The following is a 19917-nucleotide window of genomic DNA, read 5'->3' as shown; positions in this document are numbered from 1 at the left end:
CACTTCAGCTAGAGTCCCTCTGCCCTTGTCTGTCTTACACATTGACCTTCGGCATTGGCTTTTCTTTGAACCAAGGATTCATCAGCCAAAAAAGTTGAGTGCACCCAGTGACCTTGAAGGGTTTCTAAGATATCAGGCAACTTATTAGTATATCATGCAGCAATAGATAACTGCATTTTTATTTATTTATTTTTCTATCTATCATCTATCTGTCCAGTTCTGCTGCTCTTGAGATCGTCGCTACTACAGACTGTAGAAAAACAGATTCTAAACGTTGGGTCTGAACGTTTGTTAAGGAATATGAGTGGCAAAGAAGGAAAGAAGAAAAATGAATTTTGGGTAAGTAAGAAGAAATAATCATCTTAGCAAAGGCCAAGGAGTTATTTGCGACCCATTTATACAGAGCTGTAGAATTTCAAAATGCGTATGTGTGCCTTATATCACTTGATTTCCACTAAAACCCTCTGAAGGAGCAAGACAAGGCCTGCTACTTCCATTTTAATGATGAGGAATTTGAGGCTCAGTTGGTTTGTGCTAACAGATGTTGGATGTGTGACTAGAACCCAGTATTTCTGACCTTTATTCCTGAGCTTCTCCCCATATTGGTCTTTGGGGTAGAGACTCTCTCCTTGGTCTACATGTAATCATGATTTAAGTATTATGTTCCTAATGTTCCTATAATGTTCCAGGGAGGTGAGTTCTTATACCTGAATGACATTCCAGTCTAGATTTTCTTGCACAGTTAATATGTGAAATCATCTTCTACTTTTCTCTTGTAGGAGCACCTGCATTCATACTTAGAAGATCTCAGATTGTTGATAGATATACTTAGTAGCATTTTCTAGGCACTCTAGAAGTAGAAGTTGCCCATGGCACTCAGTCACATTATACCTGGGTACAATCTAGGCTATGTGCCACCTTCAATTAGCAATGCCAAGTTAGCTTCTCGAATGGTACCGTGTCTGAAACCCTCCGTAGCTTGCCCCCCAACCCCCTTTCCATTTCTCACATGGGAATAGGAACTTTATTTACAGAGTGGGAAGGAGAAACAGTGCTTTCCATGGGATCCTTCATGCTTTCACAGAAATTAAATAAACTTCATGAAGGCTTTACCTACTGCCATTTGTTACAAAATGCTTTTTTATAACCTGGAAGAACATTCCTAAAACGAGTTGGAAAGCCAAAGGGGAGGGAGAGAGGGAGTATTACTTTACACAAAGAGTGTTAATGAATGTGGGAATTAAGGTGATCTGCATAAAAGGTTAAAAGGAGAGGGGCACCTGGGTGGCTCAGTGGGTTAAAGCCTCTGCCTTCAGCTCAGGTCGAGATTGTAGGGTCCTGGGATCGAGCCCCGAATAGGGCTCTCTGCTCAGCAGGGAGCCTGCTTCCCCCTCTCTCTCTGCCTGCCTCTCTGCCTACTTGTGATCTCTGTCTGTCAAATAAGTAAACAAAATCTTTAAAAATAAATAAAAGGATAAAGGAGAGGAGTCCCAAAAGGATACTAACCGGATACCATTTTAAGAGGAATTTTTCCTTCTTCAATATTTTAATTTGTTAAAAATGGTACTTTTCTAAAAAGAAGCGCCGTCAGGGATGCCTGGGTGGCTCAATTGGTTAAGCAACTGCCTTTGGCTCAGGTCATGATCTTGGGGTCCTGGGATCAAGTCCTATATCAGGCTTTCTGCTCAGTGGGGAGCTTGCTTCTCCTTTTCCCTCTGCTCCCCGCAACTTGTGCTCTCTCTCAAATAAATAAATAAATAAATATCTTAGAGAAAAGAAGCCCCATAATTCATTAGTGATTTGATTAATGCATAGTCATGAAATAGATAAATATTTAGTCTAAGTATAAAGAATAGGAACTTGAAATAATAAGGTAAAGGGGGAAGACAGAAACTTACAAAACCAGTCCTAGGAGAGACAATGACTTAACCTAAGGACCCAGTTGCATCTTTCTAGCAGTTTCTGACTATGTGACTTGGATGTGTTGCTCCCTTCCTGGGCCTCAGTTTCCCTTCCTTCCCGTTAAAGATTTTCTTTGTTTAAATGTCAGAGAGAGAGAGAGAGGAGAGAGCACAAGCAGAGGGAGCTGCAGGAAGAAGGAGAAGCAGACTTCCTGCTGAGCAGAGAGCCTGATGTGGGACTCGATCCCATGACCCTGGGATCATGACCTGTGTCAAAGGCAGATGCTTAACCAACTGAGCCACCTAGGCATCCCTGGACCTTAGTTTTCTTACCTATCGTTCTCCAGACTGTACTCCAGAGCTCCAAGTGTACTAAGAACACTTTTCTGTGTGTGGAGGGGTTGAGGAGATGGAGGGGGTTTCGGCGTATCTGCAGGTAGGGGGGCCTGCATAGAAAACAGTCTATTCTGTAAACAGAAAAGATTTAACCTGCTGAAGATGGTCATTTATCTCTTTTATTAATTTTTTAAATCAAATTTTTAGGGAGCTCGTTGAAGGTTGTTAACAAATGGAATTCCATAACTATTAAAAAAAATGAAACTCCAAAAACCACTAGTGTTAATGCTCTTCAAGATACTTGCCGAGTCACTTGTTGCTCTGTTTAAAGTTTCCTTCCTCTGTATAGCAAAGTTCTCAAAGTGTGGGCCACAGACTAATGGCATCAGTGTCACCTGGGAGCTGGCCAGAAATTCAAATTCTTTGGCCGCACCCCAGACCAAAAGAATCAGAAGATCTGGTTTATTCAGCCTTCACTCAAGGTCGCTGTGATGCGTGCTCAAGGATGCGAACTCCTGCTTTAAAGGTTCTCAGGGTCATAGGCACTGGCCTCCTCCTATGTTCTAATTAGTATTATTAATTACTATAATTGTGAATATTATCCATTCTCTTGCATGGATAGCATATAAGCTAATTAAAATCTTTTAGTCCTATTTCTAAATTTACTTAAAGCAGGTTGGTCTGGATATTTGGAGAATTTAGAGAGAGAAGCAGGAGCCTACTGCAAAATTGTGTGAAGTTCATTTATTACTTCTTTCCTTTAGTTTTTTTTTTTAATTTTTTAATTTTTTTAGGATGTACTTAAATAGTATGTACTAATTGCAGTATTGAAAATTAGTCCATCAGAAATTGCTTACTGAGCACCTAAATGGAAAGGAGTATTAGATCTAAGATACCCCCCTCAATGAAATTAACATATGAGAGATGAGATTTATTTATCTGAGATCATGTTTTCAATTATGTCCTTGCTGAAACAGAATTCTGTTTGAAGAGGAAAAGAAATAGGAAGGAAGAAAAAAAAGGAAAACAACATCGCATCAAAGCAAAGAACCAACATCGAACAAGGAAGAAATAACCTTTGAACTTTTGAAGGAGTAATTGCTGAATTTTAGCGGGCAGTTTGTTGACATCAGTGGGCCTGACCATCCTGGATGTGATTCAGTTCTCGTGCAGCAGAGCTACTCGCTTATTTCCAACGTGCTCCCCACGTGATACTCACACCCACTCAAGTTTGAGACCATCCTCATAAGGAATATTCATCCAAGCTCAGACTTAACCCAGACTATCAGGACATCAGCTATCAATACCAATTTGAAATTCTGAGGCAATTAGTCAATGACCTGCATCATTAGTAAGATTTTAGATGGGTGAGTTGGCATCTTAAGGAGAATATTAGTTTATGCATATTATTCCTTGAAAAGGAATTCAAGATTCAATTCCTCTTCATACATATAAAAGAGGTTAGGATCGGGAATAGGTTTTCAGAACAGTGAGTCAGCCATGAGAGTTCACAGCTCATGCAAGCTCAGAGGAATATACAAACCAGACGGTTGAACTTACTTGTGCATTTTGGTCATACGTACTCTGAAGCTCTGCTCTGCAGAAGCCCAGGTCGGGAAGAGAAGGCCTGCCGTATGTCTGGATGGAGAGGAACGGTCAGAGCTGTTCAGGAAAGCTTTTTGCTACTATCGACAACTCATTTCAACCAGCATTTAGCATTACTTTCCAAAACCACATGATTTGAAGAAAAAAAAAGGATCAGCTCCCCAAGTCACTGTCAGAAAATGCCTTCTAGCACAATGAAGATAAATGCCAGTGCAATCATATAATTTCCAGCCACCATTTTCTTTAGTGGCATAATACCAGAGTGGTCAAAAAAAAAAAAAACAAACACAAAATAGAAGGACAGAGATTAAACAGTGATGGACCCTGCTGGAGTGTTTTTTGTTCATAAGCACGGTACCGAAAAGAAACATAGGAAGAGAAATCATGGAAAGAATCCTTTCCCCAATGCTGCAGCTTCAGAATATTTAGGAGACTGTTTCCAATGTCAAACAATGGATACGGCCCCAGAAGAATACGTGTTACATGGTTACATGTTACATGGATATGATCGCTTTAACTGCATCCCACAGGCAAATCCTTTGTAGTGATTAAAGAGATAGCTCTAAAGTAACAGAGAAATCTTGCCCCATGTGACTTGCCCCTTTTTCTCTTTGCTGCCCTTGGACCTAAGAAGGCAGCCAAAAAATCCCTCTGTTACTAAGACCAAGATCCGCAAGAGATGGATTCAGAAAGACGCAGCTCAACAAGAAATACTAGGAGGAAATTATCATGCCGAGCTGAACAAGAAATACTAGGAGGAAATTATCATGATGAGATAAGAGTTTGTATTAAATGATCGTGAGATGAGAACATCAACAGGGAGGGTTAGACTCAGCCAATCTGGAAGATCGGTGAGAGCATACACTATGAAATGAGCGTGCATTGAGCAACTTCTAAGTGCTAGTGTGTTCATTCTCCAGTGTTTTTCATAACAGACATTTTTCAGGTAAGGAAACTGAGGCACAGAGATGATAAATCCCCTACTCAAAGCCAAACGGTTAGTGAGTGGCAAGGCTGAGATTTGAATCTGGGGTTGCTGATACGTAATTGATCATTTTTCTCAGTATATTTCACATTTTGGACAAAGCCCAAGAAGTCCATAATGCAAAACAAAAATGGGAAATAATGTGAACAGAATTTGTTGAAATACTTTGACTCCTGTGTAGATAAAATATATCCACCAGGATCAGTTATCGAGGAAGCCTAATCAGGGGCTTGGAGGAAGCAAAAGTTGGCAGGCAGTAATAATTTTAGCATACAGTGTTCTGTTCTGTATTCTAGCATACAGTACTCCGTCATGAATTATCGTCTAACGTCTATTAACAAGGCGGGCAAGTTGTAGAAGCTCGTAAGTAAATTCAGAACACTTCTATTTTTCAATTCCAGTTATTAGGGTTTATTAATTCAATTCCTTGAAAAACCGGATCACTAATAGAAGGAGCTAGCCTATTATTCTAGATCCTGATTAAAAAACAGATCAAAACCGAACCAATCTATCCAGATTTAATATGTGGCTAAAAACCACTCAGTCATATTAATCTTCTCCCTGACCTGTGTAAATAATCCTTGGCTTTTGTTACCTTGGATTTTATAACCTGTATACAACCTAATCCTTCCAAATGAGACCCAGACCCTGGGAAACTGGAGTGAAAGCCATCAGTGTGTCTTTACAATAGCTTTGTGTGGAGTCAGCTCACCTCTATTTTCAGCACAGAGGTGCACAGGCTTTTATTTAATCAAATGATCCACGAGACACTACAAAGAAGAGATAATGACAGCCTAGAATGGCTGTTTTGTGCTGCAAAGCCTGGAGCGTGGAGCAATTATTAGCTCAATCCCAGGCACAGGCATGTGCTATCTTTTCCTTTGCCTGCCGAGTTTATTCCAGTGAATTGCACCTAGGTGATGAAGTCCAACGAGTAGATTTGCTCTACGGTCCAGCTGCCGTCTCAGAGCAGGATCGCCTTTACAGAAACCCTCCCAGGCTTTGTCCAGCCCAGTTTAAAGTGTCTCATGTAATAATAAGGCTTTGAGGCTTCGATCCTTTTTTTTTTCTTAGATGATTCACGGCACTATAATCCTTACAGAAATTCTCCTGGTTTTTATCCTTACACTTTCTTTCTTATTTCCTTCGTTTCTTGAAACAACTTACAGTGTCAGGAAGGTATTTATGCTTACTAAAAGAAGCTTTAACTACCATCTCTAAACTTAACTGTGGCCAAACAAAAGTTCTTAAGCTTTTCCAATGTTTGCTCAAACTATATACTAGTAAAAAATCATCATATATGTTGTAATCTTAATTGGTTTGCTCAAGTAATATATGGGTTTCCACCAATGATGTAAAGAAATAAGGAGTGCTGGGTTTGACTTACACTTTTTCTTTTGAGACTTTCAATTAATTATTACAAATACTTTGTTTTCTGAGGGTCTTACTTTCCTATCTAAAGATATAAATAATACCTCCAACTTTCTTGGGCATACGTCAAACATGGTTGAGTTGTTCAGAATGTAAGTACTTCAGCACAGGATAACATTCTTGTTTGATAGAACCAATACTTCTCTTTGGTCTGCAGGGTCTTCCTTCAACCACACTTTGACTGAACTCGACCCTATGATGGCGCTCTGACATAATCCTTAAATGTTCCATATTCTGGCACTCTCTTGGGCCCATTTCATATCATGAACCTTTTCTATATGAAGTATCTTGGTAGAGCCTAGCCTTCTCCATTTAAACAATCTCAGCTTTTCTCTTTAATTCACGATAGTATTCTCAGAACGTGGTTTGTTCAATTACCTCTCAGTCATGAAAATCTAAATGTCTGGTCAATGGAGTTAACTGGGAAAACATATATGTACTAACTATCTGAAGCACCTGCATTAAGTTATCGTCCTTTACTGGGAAGTTAAAAATCCTCAGTGAAATTCTTAGAGGCATCCAGGTGACTTCACAAAATGTTTGTTGCTTTCATGAGAAACTTGGTAATCAACATACCCATTGCTTAATGTTTTGTGTCCTATGATATCATGTTTTGATGAATTATAAATGTCATGGCTTTGGAAAACTACAGTAGCTATCACTTCAGTCTTTTCTACTATTTTGCTCTCAAGAAAGTTAAGATCTACCAAGTAGCCCTGACATTTATTAAGCAACTTCTCACCAGGATTCAGTTTCACTCAATGTAATTCAGTTGTTGCTTCCAGAACACCAGTACTGATCCTTATAAATAAGCTGATAAAAACTCACAAAACATCACATATGCTCCTCAGGTAAGATTTTATCTGTATTTAGGTTTTCTGCATAGCTGAAAATGTCTGTGAAAATCTCCCTTCATCCACATCTTCTCTAGGAGTTAATCACAGTATAAATGGTACCTGGGCAAAGAGCAATGAGGTTGGTCATGAGTGTGACCTTGGAATGTGAATATGAAGGATGTTACTCATCCAAGGTAGACTGGATCACTGATTTCCTGATTCTGTAAGAATTCTGAGTTTCAAACATAGCAACACCATGGCCCTTCAACACATCCATCTATCAGTGGGCTAAGGAGCTGTGGGGGAGAAGGGTTATAAATGCAAGAAGAATCTGAAAGGGGGTCACTGAAGACAGATAAGGGAAGGGCTCTATTTTTACATCACATTTGTTTTCATCATTGACTCGAAAAGGAACTCAGTTGCTTTAAACAATTGTATCTATGATATTCATAGAAGAAAAATATAGGTCCTGGTGTGTCATCCCATTCTCGGGTACATAACGTCAGTGGGATCACCTCTCTGGGCCTTAGTCTCCTCAGTGATAAAACAAATGACCCCTAAAAGGTTCTGCCTTCATGACTCACTTTTTTGGTTACTCAACAAATGCTCAGAAGAAAAGACATTAGATTCTGTTCCTCAAATACAAAAAGGTTATATTTTAAATTTGTGTATTTCTTATTCAAGAGAAATGAGACAGTTAAAGAGATTGAGAAAGGTTAGTAAGGAGCATTTAAGGATTAAAAAAAGAATATTTAAGGAGGAACCTAACCACATGGAAAGTACTGGTACGTGGAATACTAATTTGGAAGTTGCAAAGTGGAAAGATGTTGAAAGAACCATTGGGTGGAAATCCTTAAAAATGATTATCCATGCAATTGATCCTGGTAGCAAGGCTTCATCCATATGATCAGTTTGCAAGCTGGCTGCATATAGAACAAATTCAACACAGAACATTCCTAAATTCTGCTCTCTTGGCAAAGAAGTATACAGTATGAATTCACCATATTTGTGGGGCTCAAGAAAACAGAGACTAAATTTTTGCCAAAAGCCAAATTCCACTTAAGGTAATGTGACATTTCAAGAGCAGTCGTTCTGTGTTTTCATGGATAATGCATGAACATATCAAATAAATTATTATTATTTTAGCAAAGACACAGAATGACATCGTGAAGGCAGCCATCATAGACTGACAGGAAATGAAGACGCTATAATCATTTTTAAAAAATATTTTATTTATTTATTTGACAGAGATCACAAGTAGGCAGAGAAGCAGGCAGAGAGAGAGAGAGGGGGAAGCAGGCTCCCCGCCAAGCAGAAAGCATGACGCGGGGCTAGATCCCAGGATCCTGGGATCATGACCTGAGCTGAAGGCAGAGGTTTTAACCCACTGAGCTACCTAGGCACCCCAAGATGCTATAAATCATTAAAATAAGCTCCCACCAATAAAAGGCTGGAAAAAAAAAGTGTGCGTGGAGGGAGCATAGGATAAAAACAGGTGGTTTATACTTGCTCGATGCATGACTTAATCTAGTGCTGGTCAGTCTGCTTAAAAGACCCTGCAACAAATCTTAAAGTTCTAAAGGGGAAAGGTAGTTTTCCATCATGAGCAGTTTCAGAGCCTAGGAAAGAAAATGGCAAGCCCTGACGAGTGTAGCATTTTCACTGCAGTATTTGATGCTAGGTAATCATGTACCAAGTGTGAATTTTCAAAGAAAGAAGGAAACTCTAGGCAAACTAGTAAGAGCGTTTGTAATAAATCGTGCTGCACATGATGCAGAATTAGAGAAGAGCAAAAAGGATGACAGAGCTCATTATGTGTAAGTCATGAAAGAGTAAATCACATTAAATTGCAATGGCATTTAAAACAAATTCTCTGTAGAATTTTCACTTTTTTTCTGTATTTAAATCAAAAGCAGAGTTGCTGTTTTCTAATTCATAAGTTTTTTTTTTTTTCCCCTAAAGAAAGAACACTGATTATCTAGTATGTATATAGTATAAGATCACTGTAAGGGAAGTAAATTTCTCTCTAGCAGATGGAGCAGATTTTATAAGAAGGGAAAAAAAGAAACTGAATGGACCCTATAGACAGCACCCTCATCTTTCTGGAAGGGCTGTGGGCCTCTAGATGGCAAGATCTGGGGATAAACTTGTCCCACAAGGAACTGACTTCAAAGCAATATATTCAGTATATGAAGTTCTTAGTTTTTACACATGAAGAAATGAGTCACCCTAATGGCCTGAAATAAAAGTTAATAAAGAAGGCCAATTGAATACATTTTTCTGAGAGCTTCTTTTAAAAAGTGAATTTCCTATTCCATATTTAACTTTCAAAATTACTATTCAAAACCAAAGTCAAGAATATTAATATAAAGGGTGTAGACATTACCCTCCAAAAGAAAGACTTCACAGAGAAATAAGATCCAACCACTTCATTTTCTGAGAGATCCTAAAAACAAACAAATATTTAGCTACATTTTGAGGTGTTTTTGAGAAGAATTAATTAACCCAACAAAACAAAATGAACAAAACCCCAACGTTATTCCCTTGAGTAAATTAAAGTTTGTTTGTTTGTTTGGTCTTATTCTTATCTGGTATCAATGGTAGTAAGTTTGGAAAGGATTTGTTCTGTCATTTTTAAAGGATCTACTTACCTCTTTATTCTTAAATTATTATTACATCTCAGAGTCTAACACATTATTTTAGAAATTAGGATTGTTCAAACACACTTTAAGATTCTGAAGGAAGTCAGATGATATCTTCCTTTTAACAAAACAAGTTAACAGCATAGACCTTCAGAGCATTTTTAAAGAATAGAAATCTTATTTAACAACACACACATAGTCAAATTTGGTTTAATGCCTTATTAAAAATTTCCCAGTTTTATGATATAATATAGAATACAGATAATATAAGTTAACTTAAGCTCCATAAAAGTAATTTTGGCAAGAAATGAATACTGAACAGAGTGGCAACCGGGCTGAGAACAAAGTCACAGATTCATGTTGGATATTTTATTACTAATCCCCAGACTTTCATAAAGTGAAATCAATTTGACTTTAGGAAATCAAAACCACAGTTGCTCATTTTAAGGAGAACATCTGCATTTACATGCATCCTTTACCCTTGACTGTTTGGCATCCTGTCTCTAGATGTCAGTTATGGTAAGATTAGGGAAACTGGGGACGCTGGTGGGGCAGGATGACTGTGGACACCACGGTGAAGAGGATGACGTTTTGTAACTTATTTGATTAATCCATGATTTTGTGTTAGCAACTAAGATAGTGGTCCAGCATCCCACATGATGCCTATTGTATAGCAGATGCTCAATAAATAATTTGTTGACTTTAGTCACTTGGAGTTTCATTTGGTTAGGCATAGATATTCCTTCCAAACATGATACCAAAAGTCATACCAGAAAATAATAGTGAACTGAAAATAATAGTTATGCCAGAGATCATCTATATAATCTGCCTGTTTTTTTTTTTAAAATATGAAAACTATTTCTCAAGAAAATTAATATCAGTTGTCCAAGCTTCCTGCATAGGATTTGGTTAGGTAGCAATGTCAGAGGTGACTGGGAAAAAGTCCGGAGTTTAAGACATCATTTTACTGTCACTGCTAAGATATAATTCATTTTTACTGCTTTGGTTCTCATCTGTTACACTTAGCACACTGTCATATCAGTATCTAACAAAACAAAACAAAACAAACAAAAAACCAAGTCTCTTAAAAAACACATTTACATTTGGACATTGGGGCATGAAACTTAGATGGAATGATTGCAGGCTTTTTCAATGCTGAACATGGTTTAACTAAAAAAAATCTCATTCTAGCTTTTGCAAAAGGTATGTGCTTTTCCTTTCCAACTCTTTTGTAATTAAGCAGCATGTTTAGCAACACGTGGGAAATTTAATTTAAAAGTATCATATTAAAGACACTGAAATCTTGGAGTCTCCTTACACAAGTAATTTCCCCAGAGCCAATAACACAAGTTATGTAACTAACAGTGAGTTTTATCTCAATGTAAAATGTGTTAAGGCAATACTAGGGCAACTTAAAAGGGTATGAAAATATTGGCTTTATACTCAAGACAGTTATAACAAACAATATGACCACCAAACATTTAAAAGTCTTATTAATTCATTTAAAGGTTAGGTGGTCTAAAGTGACTAATGTTGAAACTGTACCGACTCCCCATTCTTCCTCAGATGAATACAGAGGTTAATGACTTAATTCTGTGAGTAGTATGCAAAGAGCAAGAGGAGATTGATGAATTTTGTCTGTGTGTGTGTGTGTGTGTGGGATTTTAATGATCAAGATTTAGAACTTAGGTTTCTCTGTTAAAAATTGAGAAACAAAAATATTAGCTCTGGGGCACCTGGGTGGCTCAGTGGGTTAAGCCGCTGCCTTTGGCTCAGGTCATGATCTCAGGGTTCTGGGATCGAGCCCCACATTGGGCTCTCTGCTCAGCGGGGAGCCTGCTTCCTCCTCTCTCTCTGCCTGCCTCTCTACCTACTTGTGATTTCTATCTGTCAAATAAATAAATAAAATCTTAAAAAAATATATTAGCTGCATTTGGATCCACTGAAGTCTCTAGGCTGTGCTTTTCATGCCACGTTTAATTACTTCTGCCATTATTCATCAACTAAAATTTATATTTCATTTACAACCTGCATTCTCATGTAAATTTAGGCCTTTGTTTCAAATGGAACAACTTAATCTTCCTCTGGACCCTTATGCCATCTATTGCCCTGATGAATATAAATTCCACAGCAGATGCGGCAAGGCTTTCCTTTCATGAGAGTTTTTCTAATAAGAACAACAACAACAAAACACCTGGCGTTATGATAAAGAGTTCTAAAAAAAAAGTGATTTTAAGACTGGTCTTTCATCCTGATTGGAGAAGTTTAGTTATGCTTCATTCTCCATTGAGACAAGAAGTTGAGAAGTGAGGGAAAGTACCATTTTAAAAGTGCTAAAATTATAAAGGAAGAGCAAAAGGAAGCAGAAGCCAAACACACAAAAAAATCAGAGGCATCAAGTTAATAAAGGAAAATTACTGAAGCTATCCTGAATAATGAATTGCTGACTATTTCTGCTGAGGCTTTGAATTTAGGAAAGTAAAAAGATCCACTGGTAATACCTAATTTAAATCCAATTTTTGCCTCTAAAAACACTAAAAACATTTATCCTCAAAGATCAAAAATCCCACTATGAATCTAAAAAATAACAAGATTTTAAATTTAAAAATCTAAAAGATACACTTTTCCCTAGACAAATAAAACAAAAGGACAGTTAACTTCTTTCCTAACAAAATGAAAATGATGCTGTTTTCAGCCTTGTATTTAAATAAATCATAAAAACCTTTAAGGACTTTGCCATCAGATGAACAAAGATTAGCCACTAAACTTCAATGAATAGTGTTTTTTTTAAAATCAGCCTTAATGTGTACAGGCCTTTAAACATTTTGCTTATTATAATTCAGTGATTATAATTCAGCGATTCTTCAATACTCGAACACTCACCACAGATTTGAAGCCCGAGATTCAAGGGTGGAAGTCAAGCCAGGTTGCACTCACATTCCACAACATATTTTAATAGGAATGCAATTTCCTTTCATCAATAACTCTCTGGGCATTTATAAGGTTAAAAATAAGTAAATCCATAGTAATTAATTTTCGTAGGCTTCTCTGGTCTGACTGCAATCACTGTTTATCAAAGCTACGGCTCTTAGACGCTCTCCCATCAAGTTGAATATGCCCATTGGTCATCATGTAACTGAAAACAGGGCCATGAAGTAAGTAGAAATTGCACTGAAATGCTGTTTTCCTGTTTTCTTGGTTACTCAAATTGGGGTTCATATCATTTATACTCATTAAACACAAACATGATTCCCTCTGTAACTCCAACTGTCCATCTAAATATTTCTGACAAGAGAGACAATCTCAGCTCCCCAGAGGACGCATCCTATAACTGAAAGCTGGCCTTGCTTCGTCTTTCATTTTCCTAGAAATTTTAACTTAAATATGCTATGTGTGTGTGAGTGTGTGTGTATAAACACATACATACATGCCTGTATACTGCTGTCAACCAGGGCTTCGAAAGCGGAATCTTCACAAAATGATTTATTTTTGTTGTGGATATTTCGGGCACTTTAAAACCAATAAATCTCCTCCCAGTTGCATTCAATTGAATATATATATATATATATATATATATATATATACATACACCACATATATACATACATAAGTTAGAGATATATGATATATATTATATATAGAAATGTATTTTTTTGAATTAGAAGGTGCTATAATCTTGCAAACCAACCCTTAGCTCCATTATGCTAGAGCCAAGTTGTATTGGTTCCCGCCCTTTGATTAGTCCAGAAAGCATCTTGGGAAATTATCAGCTCGCTGGGTAACACATGTTAGCAGTGTGGCAATCAACCAATGACCCACAATTAACCATCTTAGATCTAGCACGCAAGTGTCACGGCATCCATGCCCTGCCCGAGATTACGTGTTGTCCTTTTGCTTGTGCCAACTCACCCAGATTGGCTCCCTCAAAGACCCACAACATTTTAAAAATTCAACAAGAGCGGTCACATACATGTAAAGCCACTGTTACAGCAAATCCCTGGAGTTATGAATTTTAATATGTAAAAATGTATGATATTTTATACCTATGGGAAAATATTGTCAAAACAGCAAGAAAAAATGTCATCTCCACATAAAACTTAACTGTGGCTCTGTGTATTTTGTGGGATAATCAGATATTTTACTGGCATGATGATATCTCTATTTTAAATAAACTTACAAAACTTACAAATTTTAGGAGTGTCGTGATTGAGGTAAAAATAGTCTTTTATAGTAGAAATGCTCATGCTATTCGCCCTTTGGAATCTCAAGAGCCTTAATTATGAGGTTGCATTTTGGAATCTCAAAAGCCTTAATTATGAGGTTGTCTTGATAGCATTCCCAAATAATACAGATTTGGGAGTATAAGCAGTGGTAGGTATTTCTAAAGGAATTACATATTTCCTTTGAAAATACATAAACCATCTATTTTTTTCCAAGGCATATGCATAATAAATTGAAACAAGACCCCAAAGAAAAGCCCTTTGGGTGACTCACAGTTGAGAGAGCCAATGACCAAGAAAGTTTGAATGTTTTGCAAGTTTTAAAAAATCATCTATTTATTATCAGGATACGAGGCCTTTGGAGAAAGAACCTGATAATTATTAAATAATGACTTTTTTTTCCCCCACTATGTCAGACTGACTGTGTGAGATACTTAAAAATGCGTTAATCTGTTTCTCTGGCGTTTCTTAAATTAAAGCACTTAGAGGTTTTCACTGATGCATTTTTAATGTGTCATCCAAGGTGTCAGCTTTAACTACGCCCTGCAGACTTGGAGTTGAAAGTGTTCTCTAGTTTAAATTAACAATATCCTTGCCAAAAGTCTTATTAAAAATTGCTTCATTCACCAGTGAATAAAGTGTTTTATAGTTCATTAAAATTATGCTAAATGATTATAATAAAATCTTTATAAAAAAGATATATTACTAAAAAAATAAGCCATCAAGTAACAGAAGATATGCTAATGAGACATGATCACATAGTCCATATTACATTATTCAAAGGATGAACTCTTCTTAAAACATTTCTAAACTGTTATTGTTGAGAATATGAATTGCGGTGTGTATATCTTTGTATTATCACAATGGCTATGTCTCATGTAATTAAAGTGATTTATTGAAAGCACAAAAGTTTATTATCACACTCATCGATAAACTAATTCTTCTCCATTAAAACACACACACATACACAAACACACACACACAATGTAGTGTAAAATCATTTCTGCTTACTGTCTGTCTTATAGAGGCAATTTTTTCATTATTATTTTCTATTTTTGGTTTGACCCCACAAAATTTATTCATAAAACACATATACATCTTCTCTTCTGAGCTCATGAAACTTTCTTGTTGAATAATTTAACCTTAGAATAAATTATCAATGATAAGCCTCTTCTAAAGAATAAAATATTGCAATAATTCAAAGCATTACCATTTCTCTGCCCAAATGCATTTTGTCATGTAAGTATAACTCTTTGACCAGGATAATTATTCAGTTGCCCAAGATTAGGGAGACATTGATCCCTTTCTTCTTAAAATAACGTTTTTCTTTAACAGCTGAGTGTGAGGCAGGATTACAGATGTGTAGCATAGAAAGTAAGTTTGTGGAAAACCAGAAGGAGAATTTTAAAGGATGTTATCATCCCCCAAAGAGGAGATATGATGGAATTCATAATTATTTACTGGTTAACATACCATTCAAATACAGCAAATATTTAATCTTAATATTTAGTCTTGCTTCTCAGAGGTAAACACAGGTGTATTTCTTTTCCTACTTGTCTTTGGATGGTAACATAATTATGCCAAAAAATATGTAAGCCAGTCTTGAACAGCAGTTACAATATCCTGTCCTCAAGTTGGCTATTCAGCTTTGTTTTCAATAGTATATACAATCCTGCATTATGAGAGTGCCACTAATAATATAATTTCCATGGAAATTGATCATTGGCAAGATGATGAAAATGATGAACAGATATTTAAGTAATGGGAAACCCCATGAGCTGATTCACTTGTATACCGGGGAGATGTGCATATTAAAAAAATAACTATGACAACTTAGTTTTCCCTGTCTTTGGTTATGTCACTTCTGAAAACAAAAGAAAACTCATTCCTAGAGAGAATATCTAGCAATTAAAAAAAAATATATCTAGCAATGTTAACTGACTTTATTTAAGTCTTGGCCAGAAAGTTCATAATTCTCAGGCTTTTTAATCACCATGGTACTCACAGACAGGCTTCATATCAAAGTCCTGCTACGGAAAAGCAGGAGACCTCATTCTCATAAATCAAGGTTCCAAAGATAAAAATGACCTGTTTATATGAAAAATTCACCTTTGGCTTTGAGGACAGTTGTATCAAATATGAAATACCTATATTTAAAGGTAATGCAAATAAATCATATCTTTTTTCCAAAAATAGAAGAAAAAGATGTAGACACAAGGACATTTAAGGGGAAGGTTGAAATAATTAGAAAAGGGATACATAATAGTAACATAGTAGTTCATAATGCTACATAGTATAGTTACTCATCCCTGAGTTTCTCCAGAAGCACAATTTGCTTGAACATCATCCTTCCTCCTTTAATCCTGGGAGGATGGAACTAGGGAAGCAGTTTCAGGGTGTGAAGGATGGCAGACTATGTGGTCATTGAACTTACAAATTTTTCCCAGATTTTGAATTTGACGCTTTGTTCTTATCATACTAATATGGATGAACACAGCAAATGTTTCAGGGGACAGTGATGATTTCAATAAATTACCAGATGTTCAGTACATTCTCATAGAAAAAAACCAAAAGAGTGAACTGATTTTTCTTTACTCAGCTTTCAATATCCCTATTAAAATTTATACAACTGAAACTCCCTTAGGCTAAAAACCCAAAAGACATATTACCATATGAACTAAAAATAATCTGCCAAGGATCCCAACAAGTGCAGAGCTAGACACAGGGAATTCTGTATCTTCAACAGTGAGCCAGAAAAATGTACCAGTTTAAATGTACAAATAGATTACTAATAGTAAATTAAAACTTCAAGAACTTTAGATGTAAAAATAGTGTTGAACACATATTTATTATTCATTTTATTTTTTTGTTGAGCAAAGGAAAAGATGTGGATTTATGTTTATTTAGTTTGTTTAAAATTAAATTTAAATATGAACTAAAGTGTTTAAAGAAGAATCTTTATATTTGTTCTTTCTTTTATATTACAATAAAATGGATCATTCTTACTAATTAATACTAAATACTATATAATATCTTGCTCTAGTATTATGTCTTAACTACATCTGGAAGAGAAAATATTGATATATATTAAGGTATTACATCATTTTTACACACATTTGTCATAATATAGACACAGAATGAGGAAAGTCAAATTACATGACTTTTAAAAAATTCATTATTTTCAGATAATACTAACTTTGAAGTAAATTACAAAGAAAAACATGTAATACAAACATGAACAGTGCAAACTTCTTTTTAAGACTATTTGAAACTTTATTTTGGTCAATAAAAAGCACAGTGAATACTAAGTCAGAAATACTCAGCAATTTTCTTTAATAGATGCTTTCACTTTATTAAAATGTAAAGGTGATTTTTAAAATGGCCCTGACCTTTTTGTGAGCCAAGTTATCTTTCAGTCATTAATACTATAAGAATTAAGAGGAAACTGTACAGTAAGAAATACTTGTTAAAGAAAATTCAGAATTATCATAAATATAAAAACATTTTGATGTATTTTCTAAATTCACAGTTATTAAAAATGAAAAAATTAAAGAAAAATTTAAGTAATAGCATGATTCAATCAGAATGGGGGGAAAAAAAAGATTGTCATGTTCCAGGGTCTAAAAAAATTACCCACTATTAAAAATGAATAGTGACCTTATAAATAGAATTTTGAACTAAACAGATCTTTACACATAAAATCCCTTTATTTCAAGGACTTTGCATATAAAAGTCAGTTTCATCTTGGTATTTATTTATGTCCAAGAGTGGTCCGGCCACTGAACAAATGAGATGCTTAGTTTATATCTTGTGTATTTTACAAGTTATAAGAAGAGCCAGGTCTTTGAACCACAAACTCCTCTCACTCCCAAGAGCCATTTATTTCTTGAAGTGAGAAGAGGCCACAATGGAAAACTCTTCTCAGTACAGACTCCAAAGACGTAGCACTGGAGGGGTTTTGAGTTTAGAAAACCTCAGACTCCATTCTCAATGAACAATGACAGAGAGTTACATGAATCTTCCTTCTCTCTGGAGTGGTCTCTACCCTAATCCAACCATTTTTCTCCTGATTTGGAGCAAAGGCATTTTCTAGACCCTGTGGCACACACAACAGAAATCAGATGCTGAGAATGATGCTGAGAAGGGACCAGGCATTAGCAAGAGGATGATGTGGATATGAGTGAGTTGATCAGTGTGATTTCTAGTTACTTAAGAAGCATCACATGATTTACTTGAAGTTTATGAGAAAAAAAAAATAACAAGAGTGATGAAATCCTGTAGTACGATTTGAAGAGGTGTGAGACAGATTTGGAAATGCAGCTGATAGTTCTTCTCAACAAGAAAAGCTGAAAGATCACATGCTAAGCCATTACCTTACTTGACCTTTTCCAGCTCTTCCTCATTAGCATTGTCTGTAAACGAAATAAAGCATTTTCATTATCTTATCACTTGAGTACAGAATAGGGCAGCCAGTGGTTTTCTAGAGGGAGCTTAACATTTAAACAGCAGTTTCCAGCAACGAGTATACAAGACAAAACTTGTTTATCACAGACACACACACACAGCTAGAAGAAGCACCTTTAACATTCAAGCAGTCTTTCTGGTGAGAGTTCACTTTATTCTTTTGTAGAGAGAAATGAGACAGTATTTTTAAATAGAATGGAAATTTTGAGATATCTTAATTATTGGTTGGGGAAAAAAAAAAAAAACCTATTGAGTCTCATGATTGGCAATTGTTCCCTTTGGTGGTGGAGGCTGACGGTGTACGATGACTTTACCAGGTAACTTTTCTCTTCAAACATGTCCAAGAGTCTGTCGCTTTGGTGGCACCCTAGCATTAGCTCTGCTTCCAGTTAATCTTTAACTACCTTGGGGTCTACAAATGCTTTCAGTTGTGAAAAACGTTGCATCAGTCGATCTTCTTGCTAAATGTTCAGCCATAACATGTCCTTTAAATCAGTTTTTTCTGTCTGTGTGTTTCATAATAAGAAGTAATTATGGCTATAAGTTTAATTTAAGGCTAATGGAAATCTTTAATGAGTGCCCAAGATCAGTGGTCTCTTGCATAAAGTAAGTCGTAAAAATCCAAAGATCTTTTATTCACTCTTCAGTTTTAAATTTTTCTCCGTGAACACTGCGGTATTAACTTCCTGATTAACCTCTTTACCCTCTCTTATCTTTAAGGCCGATGAAGTGGAGAATAGGGAGTTTGGAACAAAGAATATAGCTCATAGAAATGCTTGTCATATTTGTACATCAAGGAAGCATACTGGTGCCTATAAGAACCATACCTCCTTCAGCAGAATTCACTATAAGGCAGGTCCATTTCAGAAACTACTAATAAATTACAAAAATACAACAAAGAAAATATTTTAATATAAGATTAAGTCACATAGAAGACAACTTTTGGCCTAAACCAAGACAATGGAATTACGAAGTTCTATGGTAAGAAATGAGAAAAATCATAAAATTGTCAAAGATATGGGATTCATTCCTCTTCTTTGTAGATAGTGGTTTTATAAGTTATATTTTTCCTGTATATCCTGTGTGTTAAATATTGACCAAAATACGGGAGAGTGATAGATTTCCTAAGGTTGCCATAATTCCTGATTTTTTTTTTTTTTTTTTTGAATAGAGCCAGGAAACAGCAAGGCATTGTTATCAAATACTATTTATAGAAACATTTTATATGTTTTCTAAGCACTAATGTGCAATTTATTTTGTAGCAACAAAACCCACCATTGGGGTGTAATCCTGATGATTCAGACCTGTACCCCTGGGACAAATAGTACATTATATGTTAATTTAAAAAAACAACAACATTGGGTTGTGGAGAGGGCCACAGTAGTGGTCATATAATCAATGTTCATTGTTGATCTTAAGTGAGTTATTGTTCTCAGCATCAACACCAATATCACCACCTTCTCCCTGATCACTGAAAGGCAACTGGAAACCAAATAC

General features: G+C 36.0%; 1 protein-coding gene across 15 annotated transcripts in view; it reads right to left on the bottom strand.

Moving 5' to 3' along the window:
* Positions 1-19917, bottom strand: part of MCTP1 (multiple C2 and transmembrane domain containing 1) — a gene marked incomplete at its 3' end in the record, with an annotated part of 521765 nt that overhangs the window by 207012 nt on the left and 294836 nt on the right. For 7 of the 15 annotated variants that reach the window (XM_082723856.1, XM_082723868.1, XM_082723870.1 and 4 more), the window contains exons 6-8: positions 18330-18368; positions 9481-9540; positions 3798-3875 (exon numbers count right to left, since the gene is read on the bottom strand). The exons of 3 other annotated variants lie outside the window; for them this stretch is intronic. In XM_082723856.1, coding sequence (XP_082579982.1) covers positions 3798-3875; positions 9481-9540; positions 18330-18368 — 177 coding nt within the window. The remainder of the gene's footprint in view (positions 1-3797; positions 3876-9480; positions 9541-18329; positions 18369-19917) is intronic. 5 more of the 15 variants (XM_082723865.1, XM_082723859.1, XM_082723862.1 and 2 more) reach the window with 2 other exon arrangements.

This window comes from Mustela nivalis (genome assembly GCF_964662115.1).
Source record: "Mustela nivalis genome assembly, chromosome: 3".
In the NCBI taxonomy this organism is placed as follows: domain Eukaryota; kingdom Metazoa; phylum Chordata; class Mammalia; order Carnivora; family Mustelidae; genus Mustela; species Mustela nivalis.
The sequence above is the reverse complement of the archived record's forward strand: the minus strand, read 5'-3'. Positions and strand labels throughout refer to the sequence as shown.